Source organism: Choloepus didactylus, chromosome 23, assembly GCF_015220235.1.
Source record: "Choloepus didactylus isolate mChoDid1 chromosome 23, mChoDid1.pri, whole genome shotgun sequence".
Taxonomy (NCBI): domain Eukaryota; kingdom Metazoa; phylum Chordata; class Mammalia; order Pilosa; family Megalonychidae; genus Choloepus; species Choloepus didactylus.
This window is the reverse complement of record NC_051329.1, coordinates 11,147,854-11,164,899: the sequence shown is the minus strand read 5'-3', so window position 1 is coordinate 11,164,899 and position 17,046 is coordinate 11,147,854. Positions and strand designations below refer to the sequence as shown.

The 17,046-nt window shown below is 37.1% G+C and overlaps 1 protein-coding gene across 6 annotated transcripts in view; it reads left to right on the top strand.

Moving 5' to 3' along the window:
• Positions 1-17,046, top strand: part of ATXN2 (ataxin 2) — a 198,073-nt gene that overhangs the window by 134,024 nt on the left and 47,003 nt on the right. For 4 of the 6 annotated variants that reach the window (XM_037816824.1, XM_037816823.1, XM_037816820.1 and 1 more), the window contains 4 exons: positions 4,625-4,929; positions 5,947-6,010; positions 9,225-9,377; positions 10,217-10,283. In XM_037816824.1, the coding sequence (XP_037672752.1) occupies positions 4,625-4,929; positions 5,947-6,010; positions 9,225-9,377; positions 10,217-10,283 (589 nt within the window). The remainder of the gene's footprint in view (positions 1-4,624; positions 4,930-5,946; positions 6,011-9,224; positions 9,378-10,216; positions 10,284-17,046) is intronic. The other 2 variants (XM_037816819.1, XM_037816821.1) reach the window with 1 other exon arrangement.

Genomic DNA, 17,046 nt, shown 5'->3' with positions numbered 1-17,046 from the left:
ACCCTGTGCCACCTACCCTTTCTCAACCCCTTCCTTCTCTTCCTTTCCTGAGAGTAAAGTTTCTTTCCCATGCAGTGGGAATATATGAATATGTATCTAACTTTAGAGGGTATTACTTTGCATAATCTTCTTATGTAATATATATATATATATATACATATATATATATATATATATATATATATATATATATATAAAATGCCATGCTGTAGGTATTCCTACACATTTACTTTTTTTTCTGTCTGCATTGTTTTTACAGTCATTCAGTCACTTCTTATTTACATTTGCACTGAATTTATTGTTAGGAAGAAAGAAATATTTTTACTCGGAAGCATATTGTTTTAGTTTCCCAGGTGCTACAGCAAATACCATAAATAGGTTGGCTTAACAACCAGAGTATATTGTTTCACGGTTTCAGAGGCTTGAAAGCTTTCTCCCGCTTGGGGTTGCTATCTTCTGGCTGGCTGGCAATCTTTGGGGTCCTTGGCTTTTTTGTCACATGGCAATGTATGTGGTGACATCTTCTCCTTTCTTCTTCAGGTTCCATTGCCTTCTGTCTGCTCCCCATGTTTGTTTGTTTGTTTGTTTTTGCTTGTTTTCTTTTTTTTTCCCCCTGTATCCAATTTCCTTTGCTTATAAGGACTTCAGACATACTGGATTAAGGCCCACCTTCATTCAGTTTTGGTGCACTAATGATGTCTTCAAAGGCTTGTTTACCAGTGCGGTCACATTCACAGGACCATGGTTTGGGACCTGAACACACATGCCTTTGTGGGGGGAGGGGAGCCGGGGGGGGGGATATGTTTCAGTCCCCAATACTTAAGGATAGTATCTTTTTTTGTAACAACTTTATTGAGATAGAATTCACATATGTTAAAATTCAGCTGTTTAAAGTGTACAAATCAGTGGTTTTAGTATATTCACAGAGTTGTGCAACTATCACCACAATCAATTTTAGGACATTTCATTACCCTACAAAGAATTCCCATACCCTTTAGCGGTCACTCCCCATTTCTCCCAACCCCACCCCCACTCCCAGCTCTGGGCAACCATTAATCTACTTTTGTCTCTATATTCATTACCCTACAAAGAATTCCCGTACCCTTTAGTGGTCACTCCCCATTTCTCCCAACCCCACCCCCACTCCCAGCTCTGGGCAACCATTAATCTACTTTTGTCTCTATAGATTTGTTTATTCTGGACATTTCATATGAATGGAACTATACAATATATGTTCTTCTATGACTGGCTTTGTTAACTTGGCATGATGTTTTCAAGGTTCATCCATCTCATAGCATGTATCAGTACTTTATTCCTTTTTATAGCCAAATAATATTCCATTGTATGGATATACCACATTTTATTTGTCCATTCATCAGTTGATGGACATTGGGTTGTTTCCACTTTTTGGCTATTATGGATAATGCTGCTGTGGACAGTCATGTATAGATTTTTGCTGGATGTATAGTTTTGTTTCTTTGGATACATAACTAGGGGTGAAATTGTTGAATCATAATGTAACTTTATTTTTAACCTTTTGAGGAATTGCCAGACTGTTTACCAAAGCAGCTGCACCATTGCACATTCCCAACAGTGAGGTGTCTAATTATTCTCTTCAGATAAAATAATGCTATTCACTTAAATTTATTAAGGATTTCCTGTGTGCTAAACACTGTTCTAAGTGCTTATCCTTTAAATCCTTTATTATCCTAACAACCCTTCTAAGTAGGTTCTGTTATCTCTAGTAGGTTTATTAGGAAACTGAGGCAAAGAGAACTCAAATAACTTGCCCAAGTTCCCAAAGCTAGTGAATGACAGCCCTGGCCATCTTTGTGTTTAAGCTTCTTGCAGTGCATCTTAATTTGAGGGGTAATAATGCATGGTTACACAGTTAAATGTCTATTCGATGAATTAATAATCACAACCACCCTCATGACATGCACATGGGCGGCCTGAGCTGCTACATTTGTTCACAGGAATCTCTAGTTTTTCATTGAGACAGAAATAGCAATACCCTGTGTTTTTGTTTTTTCCCCTTGAGAACCATCTTCAGGCTCCAATATAGCTATGTATAGGGTGCTGCTAGCTTTATTTGTCTAAGAATCACACTAGCACTTTCATCTGTAACAGATTAATAGTGTAGATTTTGGAGGTAAGTAGACCAGCTTTGAATCTTGGCCCTCACATACCATATATATAACATTGGGGCATGTTGTCTTCTCTCCCAGAGCCAAAATAGGATAATAAAACCTACTTTATAGTGTTCTTGTTAGAACCAAACTGTTTATTGCCTGTAGAATGCCTGGCACATAGTATGCATTCGTACTATCACATAAATGCTAATTCCTATTCCCAAAACATGGATCATCCAGAATTATACTGGCTGTCAACATTTTTTTGTTGAGTCAGGAACCTCGGATTTCCCTTTGGTTTAGAATACTGCAAAGAGGAGTTTTTAAAATCAGGAATTGTGCCTTAGTTTCCCCATTTGTAAAATGGCAGTAATATTATCTACATCAAATTGGGCTGTTGAAAAGATTTTAAATAGTCTGTAAATAATTTAGAACAGTGTCCAATTCATAACTGTTTGCCATTATAAGAATAATAATGACAATAAATGTCTTATTTTTGTCTTTACGCGAGGAATTTTGTGATAAACATTGTAGAAGTCTCCTGTGTTACATAATTGGTCTATTATGTGCGTAGCCCTTACTAGAGATTTTTGTGAACAAAAGTAGACTCTAATAGTGGGTGCCGATATTGTGACTTAAATTGCCACTAGGCTCAGATAAATGCCCCAAACAGCTTTTGACCTCAGCTACTTGAGGACTTCATAGTCATATTGGTGATGCAGTGAAGCTTGAGATGCACCTGCCATGCATAAAGACACTTGGTCAGATTCCAAGGGCCTCAGAAATGAAGCCATTGAAATTGGCTTACCTGTGCAGAGACGGAGGTGATAGTCTTCTGTCTAACCTTTAGGGATCCTCTCCTGCTGCATACGTTTCCGTTTAGCTCATTCTCACCACCCTGACCCCAGTGCTGTTGCTTGTATTTCCCCCATGTCTTTTGCTTCTTCTACTTCTTTTTTACTTGTCATTTCCTTCAGCTGTCCCTATTTTCTTCTATGGAATATGGCCTCTTAAATCATTTTGAATCAGTGATAGCATTTCTTTCTTTTCTGCAAATTTTAAAACCCCGAAACTTATTTCACTAACTTTTTGTCTTCTGCTTTTCTTGATGGTTCTTTTTTTTTGGGGGGGGGGGGGTTCTTTCTTTAGTTATGAGTTTAGAAAGACTAACTGATCAGCACGTCTAGTCAGGTAGCCCTCTGAATTCAGCTACATTTGTCGTTCAATCCACCACTATTCTCAGGCAAACCAAGGTCTTAGTCTGGCCTCCATAATGGGCTCCACATCCTCACTTTCCTCCCTTCAGTTCCTTCTCCTTAAACCTGCTCCCGTCATCTTTCTTAACTATAAATCTGTTCAGTCCCATATGCTGCTTAAAATTTTTCAGTGACCTCCCACTACCCTGATAATTTAAAATTAGAATCTTTAATGTTGCTTTCAGGTTCCTTACAATCTCACTCCTCATGGGTGTGTGTATATATCATTTCTTGTACATGTATCCCACCCTTTGTCCAGCCACTAATGCTTTTCTTCTTAGGAGTTTTATAGTTTTATTTCTTATATTTAGGTCTTTGGTTCTTTTTGAGGTTTTGTACATTGTGTTTTGTAGAGGTCCACCTTCATTCTTTTTTTTTTTTTTTAGTAGAATTGAAAGAAAACCCATTTTATTATTGAATAGTATTTTACCAAATGTGATAGATACATCACAGGCAATCTGCAAAGAGATCACAAAGACAGAAAGAGAGCTCACATTTTTATTTTATGGGACTAAGTGGACATACACAGAATGTTCTTCTATTTACTTACGTCTTCCTTGACTTCTTTTAAGAATGTTTTGTAGTTTTCTGCATACAAGTCCTTGATATCCTTGGTTAGATTTATTCCTGGATATTCAATTGCTAATAATGTACATGGAACTGTTTTCTTGATTTCCTCTTCAGGTTGTTCATTAGTAGTGTGTAGAAACACTACTGATTCGGGGTGTTGATCTTGTACCCACTGTTTTGCTGATTTTGTTCATTAGCTCTAGTTGCTTTGTTGTGGATTTTTCCCTCAACTCTTAAATATCTTTCACACCTTAGACTACATTACATTGCTATTGAGAAGCCACACCTTGCTATAGGTTGCCTTTACTGTATGTTCCCATAGCATTTACCCCATTTTATTAATGTCTGCTCTCACCCAGTTGGCAAGCTTTAGAAGGATAGGAATTGTTTCATGTTTTCCATAAAGTTTCTGAAACATGCATGGTAGGCACTCAGTAAATAGTTAATTTTTGAAGCTAGGACATTTTAGTGCTTAGATGACTATGATTGTGCTGTGTAGATATTTTGCTATTGCTGCCTTGAAATAAAAATACGACTCTTATATGAAGAAGCTTTGTTCAATACATTTCATGCTTAGAAATAATATTGCTTTGTCTTGTGCTCATGGAGAAAATTGATTACTAGCATTATTTAAAGTACTTAAGTATAATTATTTCCTTTTTTTAGTTACAGCCAAGTTCTACTTCTGAATCTATGGATCAACTGTTAAACAAAAATAGAGAGGGGGAAAAGTCAAGAGATTTGAACAAAGACAAAACTGAACCGAGCACTAAGGATTCCTTTATTGAGAATAGCAGCAGCACCTGCACCAGCGGCAGTAGCAAGCCCAACAGCCCCAGCATCTCCCCTTCGATACTCAGTAACTCAGAGCACAAGAGGGGCCCTGAGGTCACATCCCAAGGGGTTCAGACTTCTAGTCCAGGGTGTAAAGCAGAGAAAGATGATAAAGAGGAGAAGAAAGACGCAGCTGAGTGAGTAAATCTGGAATTCGGCATATACTTTTACCTAATTAACTTTTAAAAAGGTGTTCAGAGCTTCTAGAGTGCTTTATAAGCAGACCTCAACTTGCAAACAAGTGATCTAAACAAATTACATCTTAAGTAAAATAGGTAATTGTACCTGTGTACTCTCCTCTCTTCCCTCCTCTACCATTTTTGTACCCCAGGGCAAAAAAAAGTAAGTATGATTAAGAAAGGCTTTTCTGTCAAAACTTACAGGGAGTTGAGAAATGACTGGCTTTTGAGACCTATCTCCCTGGGCCCTAGTCGGTAATCACCCTTGCTATGCTACCAGAGCTAAGCACTGCCACTGGCTAGGAGAGAAAAATATCTTGTTGCCTACTTTGCATTCATAGTGTTTTCCTCAGAAACAGCATTCTAATTAATGGTCAGATAGACTTAACTCTGTACCTTTGATATATTGTCAGTTGAATAGACCTTTGTGGGCTAGCCGCAGAACCTACCCACCATTTATTTGTACTTTCTGGTTTCCAAACAACCTGGTTACAGCTGAACTTTTGAAATGCAGATTACTGATAAGATGAGACCTTATCAATTCTTTTCCTTCATTTGCTGCAAAGATTTTTAGTAGAGCCATGATTTTCCCAAGGTTATGTCATGTAGAAAACAAAAATAAAATACTGTATGCTAGAGAACAGGTGTTAAGAATTGTAACATTTTGTAAGGGACTATTGTCTTGTCACTTGAAAGACAATTTGTTGATTGTCTCTGGGGGAAACAGGTGCACATTACACACACTGTTTAAAAAGTTGTCCTTTTGCCAGTTTTTTTAAAAATCTAGAGATACATGTGATAAACATGTTTACTTCTTTTTTTAAAAAAATAGTAAAGAGGATTAATGGTCTTCCAGTGAAAATTGTTTAAATTTGATATATGTTTATCAATTTTTTAAAAAGTCAAGCATGGAAAATTTTAGAAAAACATAAGTCCCTTGCATATTTCATTGGACTTTGTTTTTTTCCGTTTTAGGCAAGTTAGGAAATCCACATTGAATCCCAATGCAAAGGAGTTCAACCCTCGTTCCTTTTCTCAGGTAAGAATGTTGTACTCTTTGAAGTAATGTAGTCTCTGGAAATTATTCTTTAGTAGTAGTAATATTTCTTCTTCCATACCTTCCATCTGAATTTAATTGTAGTTGCTTTAAAAACTATACTTTAAGTTCCTTTTTCTCATTTGACTATTAGTGGATATTTTTGAGCCATAGAAAAGATCCTTGTTTGTCATCACTTAGATGTGATCTTGGGCAAATCTTTGAATCTTTCTGAGTCTCAGAATATGAAGAAGGTTGGCCAGCTAGACTCTTGGGTTTGAAAATATATTGTTATCAGTATTCTACTTAACTGGTAAAAGATAGATTTTTTCTTTTGATTTTTTCAAAATACTTTTCTCCAGTTCTTTTAAAAATCACTGCCACTATTTTTTTTAATTCATTTTATTGAGATATATTCACATACCATGCAGTCACACAAAACATATCGTACATTCGATTGTTCACAGTATCATTACATAGTTGTACATTAATCACCAAGATCAATCCCTGACACTTTCATACCACACACACAAAAATAACAAGAAGAATAATTAAAGTGAAAAAGAGCAATTAAAGTAAAAAAGAACACTGGGTGCCTTTGTTTGTTTGTTTGTTTCCTTCCCCCATTTTTCTACTCATCCGTCCATAAACTAGACAAAGGGGAGTGTGGTCCATACGGCTTTCCCAATCCCGTTGTCACCCCTCGTAAGCTACATTTTTATACAATCGTCTTCAAGATTCATGGGTTCTGGGTTGTAGTTTGATAGTTTCAGGTATCTACTGCCAGCTACCCCAATTCATTAGAACCTAAAAAGGATTGTCTGTAGAAATAAAAGGCATCAAAATTGGAAAGGAAGAAGTAAAACGGTCATTATTTGCAGATGATAGGATCTTATATCTGGAAAACCCTGAGAAATCGATGACACAGCTACTAGAGCTAATAAATTTAGCAAAGTAGTGGGATACAAGATTAATGCACATAAGTCAGTAATGTTTCTATGTGCTAGAAATGAACAAACTGAAGAGACACTCAAGAAAAAGATAACCATTTTCAATAGCAACTAAAAAAGTAAAGTACCTAGGAATAAACTTAACCAAAGATGTAAAAGACCTATACAAAGAAAAGTATATAACTCTACTAAAAGAAATAGAAGGGAACCTTAAAAGATGGAAAAATATTCCGTGTACATGGATAGGAAGGCTAAATGTCATTTAGATGTCAATTCTACCCAACTCATCTATAGATTCAATGCAGTCCCACTCAGAATTCCAACAACCTACTTTGCAGACCTGGAAAAGCTAGTAATCAAATTTTTTTGGAAAGAGAAGATGCCTCGAATTGCTAAAGACACTCTAAAAAAGAAAAACAAAGTGGGAGGATTTACATTCCCTCACTTTGAAGCTTATTATAAAGCCACAGTTGTCAAAACATCATGGTACTGGCACAAGATAGACATATTGATCAATGGAATCGAATTGAGAATTCGAAGATAGAACCCCAGATCTATGGCTGACTGGTCTTTGATAAGGCTCCCAAAGTCACTGAGCTGGGTCATAACAGTCTTTTCAACAAATGGGGCTGGGAGATTTGGATATCCGTAGCAAAAAGAATGAAAGAGGGCCCCTACCTCACACCCTATACAAAAATTAACTCAAAATGGATCAAAGATCTCAATACAAAAGACAGTACCATAAAACTCCTAGAAGATAATGTAGGGAAACATCTTCAAGACCTTGTATTAGGCGGACACTTCCTAGACTTGACACCCAAAGCACAAGCAACAGAAGAAAAAATAGATAAATGGGAACTCCTCAAACTTAGAAGTTTCTGTACCTCAAAGGAATTTGTCAAAAAGGTAAAGAGGCAGCCAACTCAATGGGGAAAAAACTTTTGGAAACCATGTATCTGACAAAAGACTGATATTTTGCATATATGAAGAAATCCTACAACTCGGTGACAATAGTACAGACAGCCCAATTATAAAATGGGCAAAAGATATGAAAAGACAGTTCTCTGAAGAGGAAATACGAATGGCCAAGAATCACATGGAAAAGTGTTCAGCTTCACTAGCTATTAGAGAGATGCAAATTAAGACCACAATGAGATGCCATCTCACACCAATTAGAATGGCTGCCATTAAATAAACAGGAAACTACAAGTGCTGGAGAGGATGTGGAGAAATTGGAACTCTTATTCATTGTTGGTGGGAATGTATAATGGTTCAGCCACTCTGGAAGTCAGTCTGGCAGTTCCTAAGAAAACTAGATATAGAGTTACCCTTTGATCCAGCTATTGCACTTCTCGTTATATACCCAGAAGATCTGAAAGCAGGGACACGAACAAACATCTGCATGCCAGTGTTCATAGCAGCATTATTCACAATTGCCAAGAGATGGAAACAACCCAAATGTCCTTCAACAGATGAGTGGGTAAATAAAATGTGGTATATACACACGATGGAATTCTATGTGGCAGTAAGAAGGAACGATGTCGTGAAACATGACAGCATGGATGAACCTTGAAGACATAATACTGAGCAAAATAAGCCAGGCACAAAAAGAGAAATATTATATGCTACCACTAATGTGATCATTGAAAAATGTAAAACAAATGGTTTATAATGTAGATTGTAGGGGAACTAGTTGTAGAGAGCAATTAAGGAAGGGGAAACAATAATCCAATAAGAACAGATAAGCTATTGTGGGTAAATTTAACATTCTGGGAATGCCCAGGAATGACTATGGTCTGTTAATTTCTGATGGGTATACTAGAAACAAGTTCACAGAGATGTTGCTATATTAGGTAACTTTCTTGGGGTAGAGTAGGAACATGTTGAAAGTAAAATAGTTATCTTAGGTTAGTTGTCTTTTTCTTACTCCCTTGTTATGGTCTGTTTGAAATGTTTTTTTATTGTATGTTTTTTTTAATTTTAAAAAAAGTTAAAAAAGTTAATTTTAAAAAAAGTTAATTAAAAAACACAATACCATTTTTAATAATATTATTGATTAATTGGTGAAGTTTTACTTCAGATTTCTACCATAGTATTTTTCCTTTATGTCAAACATGTGGAAGTTTATTTTCTATGAATTTTTATCACTGGTAGGACCTAGTTTATAGTGAATAAAAATTACAAGTATTGGGAAAACCAATTCAAATTGCAATAATGGTTAACTCTTCACCTTAAAAGAGAGCTGAATCTTGTTTTTGTTTTTGTAGCCAAAGCCTTCTACCACCCCAACTTCACCTCGGCCTCAAGCACAACCTAGTCCATCTATGGTGGGTCATCAGCAGCCAACTCCAGTTTATACTCAACCCGTTTGTTTTGCACCAAATATGATGTATCCAGTCCCAGTGAGCCCAGGTGTGCAGGTATGTCATAGAACTTGATGTTTTCTTACCCTGCCTAGTTATTTATATTTGACACCAAGCACTCTTTAGACTCGAGGGAATGATGGTATGTAGAAATATTCAAAAGAGGGAAGCATGCAGTGGTATGATGTGTTGGAAGTGTATGGACCTAAATCTGAGAATTTTTTCTGGTGAAGAGCCACATGAGAAAGATGGTTTAGGTTTACTTTTGTTTGATTTTGTTGTTATTGTTGGTTTTTTTTGTTTGTTTTTGTTTTGTTTGCTTGTGTGTGGGTATGCTTTTTTTAAATTTTTGAATGGCTGATAGAGAATTGGGAAACTTTCTCAGAGCTAGGTCTGTAGCAGGTATAAAACTAGGAGAGAATACAGGCATTCCTCGGAGATATTGTCGGTTTCAGTTCTAGACCACTGCAACAAAGCATAAATTGAATTAAGTGAATCACATGATCTTTTTAGTTTCCCAATGGATATAAAAATTATGTTTACACTATAGTGTACTCATTAAGTATTTTAAGTATTATATTTGATACAGTGCACAGTTAAAGAGTGGTTGGTGTCAAATATAAATTTAGATACATTCTATTGCATTATGTCTAATAAAACAACGTATATACCTTAATTAAAGTGTGATACGGACATGAAGTGAGTACATGCTGTTGGAAAAATGGTGCTGATAGACTTGCTCGATGCAGGGATGCCGCAAATCTTCAATTTGTAAAAAATGCAGTATCTGCAAAGCACAATAAACAAACTGCATTAAAACGAGGTATGCCTTTAATAGATTGCATTCTTATTTTTCTAGGAGCCTAATCTTAATTTCTTTTCTTGACTTTCTCAAGCCTCTATACCCGATACCCATGACGCCCATGCCAGTGAACCAAGCCAAGACATATAGAGCAGGTAAAGGTGAGAATAATCCTGCCTGTGTTTGCTTGTCATCTGCATGCTGCATGAACAGAGGAACTCAGTTTATGACGGATAAATATTCGTGGTTCAGCTTCTTTGACTTTTAATGAGTTTGTACATTGACTTTTGATGACCAACATTACTTAAGAGTATTCATATGCATTTTTATGAACAAAAACAGGAGGAGAAACACTCATCAGTAGTGACTGTTCGGATATCCCTCTCCACTGCAAAAAGAATAACTGAATTTGGAAGTTTTGGATGTTAAATTTGAAAAGATTTGCTAGACTCGTTTGCCAGAATTCTGACCTTCTTATTTTATATTGACATACACTTTTTTCTCTAATTCCCAAATTTCTTTTGAAGCAGAAGGCAGCTCACTTAAAAAAACCAACTTCAAAATTCTATTAGAAGGATGTTTCCTCAGCTATAAAATGAGGGAGTTGTATAATCTAGTATAACTTAGTTGTGTAATCTAGTTCTTTTACTTGTATGATTAAAGAAGTTCCGTAGAAAACACATTTATCTTAAAAGGAACTCTCTTAATGTTGAAAAATGCTGAAGAGTTCCTTTTTACCATCCAGTTAATAGAGAACCATCAATTTTATTTGAGAAATACTAGAAAATAAAATGATTTATAAGGAAAAACATTGCTTGGTACCCAATAACTTCCCTCCTGACAAAAAAAAATTAGAATTTTTACTTGTTCTTAACTAAGAAACTTTCTTCAGTGTTTGAACTCATCATTACTTTGTGGGTGTTTAGTAATTTAAATTCTTAATTTTTTTCATAAGCATAATATCTTTTGTATTTGCTTTGGAGCACTTGAAACTGTTGGAAAAACTGTTAGATACCTTAAAGTAATCTACTTATAGGGAACAAAAGTTTCTGTCAGTGCCATTTTGAGTGAGAGTTTAATATTAAGGTGCTCATGAATTACTACCTGGTGTTGCTGTTTCCAGTGATTATTTAAAATTATGCAATGGGGACATTTTTATGTTTTAATATTAAAAAGTATCGCAGTGATTGCAAGCACTACAGTATAGCTCTGATTTCATAATAAGTTACAGTTTAACTTCAGGAAGCTCTGTTATTCAAATAGAGAGGATAAATTATATATGCTGAGGGAACCTCAGCCAGTTTTATAGAGGCATTTCTAATAACTCACAACAGCTACACTGCAAAGAATGTCAAGTTTGAGCATTGGCTATCCTAAGAAAATGGAAAGTGATAAGGTATTTGCTTTCCTCTTGATTCACTTTCCATGATTCCTTTTATCTGTCCTTTGCTCTTTACTCAAGTATTTAAAACAAATTCTAGACAATTATATTTTAATTCCCACATACTTGGTATGTATCTTTTAAAAATGTGGACATTTTTCTTACGTGGGCAGAGTGCTGTTATCACACTTTGCAAAATTAACAGTAATTCATTGGTACTGTCTAATAACCACACATAATCAAATTATCCAGATTTCATAAAAAATATATTTTTACAGTTGGCTTGACTGTAGATTTAAACAAGATCTACACTGTATTACATTTCCTGTAGTTCCTCTGCATTTTTATCCTCCTGCTGTTGCTTTATGGAGAAACCAATTATCGTGTAGATTTGTCCATTTACTTCTTGTGATGTCATTGATCACATGTAGATTCACCTTTTTTTTTCCTTTGGCAAGAATATTAGATGGGTCTGTGTGTCCTCTTGCATCACATCTGGAAGCACACAATATCTGGTCCTACTTTTGTTCTAGTAGTAAGATTGATTATTGGGTTCAGGTGGTTTTAGCCTTACCTCCCCATTATAAAATTTTCTATAAACCTTTCATCTAATATTAATCTTTCATCTAACTGATTGGTAATTGATACTTGACATCATTATTTCGTTAGGGCTGAGTTTCTCAAATTTTAGTGCATGTCAGAATCACTTGGAGAAGTTATTCAAGCACAGATTCCTTGGCCTCTTCCCAGAGTTTCTGATTCAGTAGTTTTGGTTTGTAGCCTGGGAATTTACATTTCTAGTGAATTTTATAACAAGTTACCAGCTGATAACAGTGCTGTTTGTCTGGGACCACACTTTGACCACTGTCTTTGAGGTTTGAAGATGGTGATTTTTGAATTCCTAGGATTACGTCCCCATTTATTGGCTAGAATCATTCTGTATAGGTTTTTTTCAGCTAGGGTTGTTTAATTATCCTGAAATAAAATGCACAGAAAATATAGGATAATGCTGTTAAGGGCCAGGTTTCAGAGTGGTCCCCTTGTTACTTCCAGTAGTATCTATGAAGTTCTGTTTGTTTTTTAAGGATGTAACATTCTCCCTCTCTCTTTTATTCTTATTCTTTTAATTGTTATGAATGCATGGTATTTTATATATTTGTTGCATTTCATTCCATCTGTCACCATGTTTGGTCCATGGAAACCATTCATATCATCTCCTGTTGCCTTTTTTCTTTTCTCTTTTTTTCTAAATTATCAATATGGATAGTGGTATCTTGGAACCCCACAAACCCATCACTCAGCTTCACTAGTTTACAACGCATGGCCAGTATTGCTAGTTGGATGCCCACTATTGTCTCTACTCCAACCCCCAGCCTTTCGATTTATGTGTATGTGTGTGTGTATGGAAGGTTGTGTTTCATTTTTTTATGCATTTTTTTATTGTGAACTTTCACATATATACATAACAGTGATAACTTTCAAAGTATGATTTACCAAGTAGTTAGAGAGCAAATTTCAAAGAAGTCATGGGTCACAGTTCCACACTTCCGCTATTTCCATTATTCTAAAATATAACATACATACAGAAAGGTGTTAACCTTTTTTTTTTGTTTTTTAATTTTATTTTGAAATAAATTCAAGCTTACAGGAACAATTGCAAAAACAACACAAACCCCATGCACAGAATTCCAGCATACCCCGATACCCCAATCCACCAGCTTTAACATCCTGTCACACCACCACTTCTTTCTTTCCCTCCCTATCTGTCATCCATCATCTATTGTTCTGTCTTCTGAACATATAAGAGCAAGCTGCACACATCCTTGAACAAATAATATAATTCACATATACGTTTCCCATGAACAAGAACATTCTTCTATGCAATCCCATTAAGCACAGCCAAGAAGTTCAAGAAATTCAACATTGATACAAAGCTTGCATTCTATATTTCCTTTTTTTTTTTTTTTCCTTATGTCCCATCTGTGTCCCTTTGAGCCTCCTCTCCTCCATCCTCACATCCCATCCAGGATCATCCTTGGCATTTAATTGTCATCTATTTAGACTGCCCTTTTTTTTTTCCCCGATTGTGGAAACATATATACAGCTTAAATCTTCCCATTCCAACCCCTCCCTAGCATTCCATTAGTGGGATTAATCACATTTAGAATGTTGCAATGCTATCACCTTCCCACCATCCATTACTAGAGATTTCCCTTCACCCCAAACAGAAACCCTACCCTCATTTCTTAACTCCCCATTGCCCCTTCCCCCATTTCTCGTAACCCATACTCTACTTTTCATGTCTATGGTCATATTCTCTGATACTTTCTTTGTGTTTACCATGGGGCTTAAATTTAACCTCTTAAATCTATAACAATCTTGTTTTTCTTTGATACCAACTTAACTTCAATAGGACACATAAACTATATTCTTATACTCCTCCATTCCCCCACCTTTATGTAGTTCTTGTCAAAAATTACATATTTTACAGAGTCCAAAACCACTGATTTGTCATTACAGTTTATGTATTTTAGATCCTGTAGGAAGTGAATAGTGGCGTTACATGTCAAACATACAATAGTATTGGTATTTATATTTACCATGTGATCTTTACTGGAAATCTTTATTTCTTCATGTAGTTTCAGTCAGTTGTTTAGTGTCCCTTCCTTTCAGCCTGCTCAACTTCTTGTGGCATTTCTTATAGGACTGCTCTACTAGTGATGATGTCCCTCAGCTTTTGATTATCCAGGAATGTTTTTATCTCCCCCTCATTTTTACCCTCCAGGTGTTTGTGAATTTTCCAAGTCTCTGATGGCTATTGACTTATATTTGTATTCCATTGTGGTCAGAGAATGTGCTTTGAACAAATTCAAATTTTTTTATCTTTTTAAGTTTATTGAGGCTTCTTTTATGTCCCAGCATACAGTCCATTCTGGAGAAAGATCCGTGATCACTAGAGAAGAATGTGTGTCCCGGTGACCTGGGATGTAATGTTCCATATATGTCTGTTAAATTTCTCTCTCTCTGCCTCTCCTTTCTTAGTTTCTATGTCGGTAGGGCTCCCTTTAGTATCTGAAGTAAGGCAGGTCTTTTATTAGCAAAATCTCTCAGCATTTGTTTGTCTGTGAAAATTTTAAGCTCTCCCTCAAATTTGAAGGAGAGTTTTGCTGGGTAAAGTATTCTTAGTTAGAAATTTTTCTCTCTGAGAATTTTAAATATGTCATGCCACTGCCTTCTCGCCTCCATGGTGGCCGCTGAGTAGTCACTACTTAGTCATATGTTGTTTCCTTTGTATGTGGTGAATTGCTTTTCTTTTGCTGCTTTCAGAACTTGCTCTTTCTCTTCAGTATTTGACAGTCTGATCAAAATGTCTTGGAGTGGGTTTATTTGGATTTATTCTATTTGGAGTTCACTTGGCATTTGTGCTTTGTGTATGTATATTGTATAGAAGGTTTGGGAAGTTTTCCCCAACAATTTCTTTGAATACTCTTTCTAGATCTTTACCCTTCTCTTCCCCTTCTGGGACACCAATGAGTCTTAAATTTGGACGTTTTATTTTATCTCTCATATCCCTGAGATCCATTTTGATTTTTTCGTTTTTTTTCCCCATTCTTTCTTTTGTTCTTTCATTTTCCATTCTGTGGTCCTCGAGGACACTGAGCCATTGTTCAGCTTCCTCTAATCTTGTATTATGAGTATCCAGAGTCTTTTTAATTTGGCCAGCAGTTTCTTTTATTTCCATAAGATCATCTGTTTTTTTATTTACTCCTGCAATTTCTTCTTTATGCTCTTCTAGGATCTTCTTTATGTCTCTTATATCCTTTGCCATGCTCTTCTTCATGTCCTTTATATCCTGTGTCATGCTCTCGTCGTTTGCCTTTAGTTCTTTGATTAATTGCACCAACTACTGTGTCTCTTCTGATCTTTTGATTTGGGTGTTTGGGTTTGGGTTCTCCATATTATCTGGTTTTATCATATGCTGTAAGATTTTCTGTGGTTTTGGCCTCTTGGCATTTGCTTTACTTGATAGGGTTTTTTCAGGTTATAAAAAATACCAATCTCTAATTTGTCGTATCTACAGCTTGGTGGCGTACACTTTCTCTAACCAGCAGATGGCGTCCGTGAGTCACCTGTTCCCCTCAAGTCAGTTCTCCCCAACTTTGTCTTTGTGGTATGTGGGGATCTGATTCTTGAGGGATTCAATTGGTGCACTAAGTTTGGGTGTGTTGTTGGTGCTGTCTGCCCTGAATGTGGGGTGTGTGTCTGGGTGGTTAGGGAGGCAGGGCAGCTTTAATAATCAAACCTCCCAGGTGTTCCTGGAGATTTAAGGCTGTTGCAAGAGTCTAAGCCTTCATTTCAGTCTTGCCACAGACTGTCTCTACCACTGACCCACAAGCCCTTGGTATTGGCATAGGGTCCCTGGGATTTCCAAGCAGGTCTCCCTTCTCAGCCGTGCTCTTCCAGGACCTCTGCTGAGGGAAGGTTGTGCCATGTCACAAGTATGCGCTGGCCCTCCAGGGAAGCCCTGGGCCACCAGGCTGTGCAGGGACGTTCCCAGCCTGATGCAAAGATGGTTGAATGGGGCGTGTTAATTTCCCCCTTTTTACACAGCTCCGCCTTCCCAGCTCCAGGACAATTAGCTGTGGGTGCACTAAAGGCCACTGTCCACGGCCGATATTGTGGCATGTGCACGGTGCTGTGAGAAACACTCCCCATCACAGTCGGTTTCTTGGTGTGGCTCTGGGCTGTGGGTCTGGCCCCCGGCAGGGGCGTTCCCAGCCCACCAGGGAGATGGCTGCAAGGGGCGCAGTTTCTTTCTCCTTTTGGCTCCCCTCTGCCCCCTTGGCCCCAAAACAATCAGCAGCGGGTTTGGGAAGGGCTATCCTCCATGCCAGACACTGAGGCATTGGTACAGCCCTCTCCTGCCGTGTTTCACTGCACGGTTCTCCCCATTGTATCCACAGCTGCTCCTGAGTTTTGTTTTTTTTGTTTGTTTGTTTGTTTAAGAAGAACTAGTCCGTCTCCAAATGCCAACCTGTGGTTTCACCACACTGCATCGCAGCCACCGGACTTTCAGCCGGCTCACTCACTCGTTTCAGAATGCAGACTCCCGGTTTCACCAAATGCACGGTCCCTGTGGATTTAGCAGACCTTGTCCGGCTGGTGCATCACTGAAACTGGTGTTCTGGGTCACTTTCTGGTTTTTATCTAGTATTTGTCACGGAGATGTTTTTTTGCCCTGTCTCACCTAGCTACCATCTTAGGTTCCTCCAGTGTTAACTTCCAATGTACAGCTCAACAAGATGTTATATAGGTACTTTCAAAAATTATTATGGGTTACAGTTCCACAGTTTCAGTTCTTTCCTTATCATGCAATATGGAGTATATACAGAAACGTAAAGACTTTCAAAGCACTATTCAGCGAGTACCTATAGAGCAAATTTCAAAGGATGTTATAGGTTACAGTTCCACCATGTCATTTATTTCCTTCCAGCTATCCCCACACCCCAGTATCTAAAAATATGTATATATTTATATAAAGT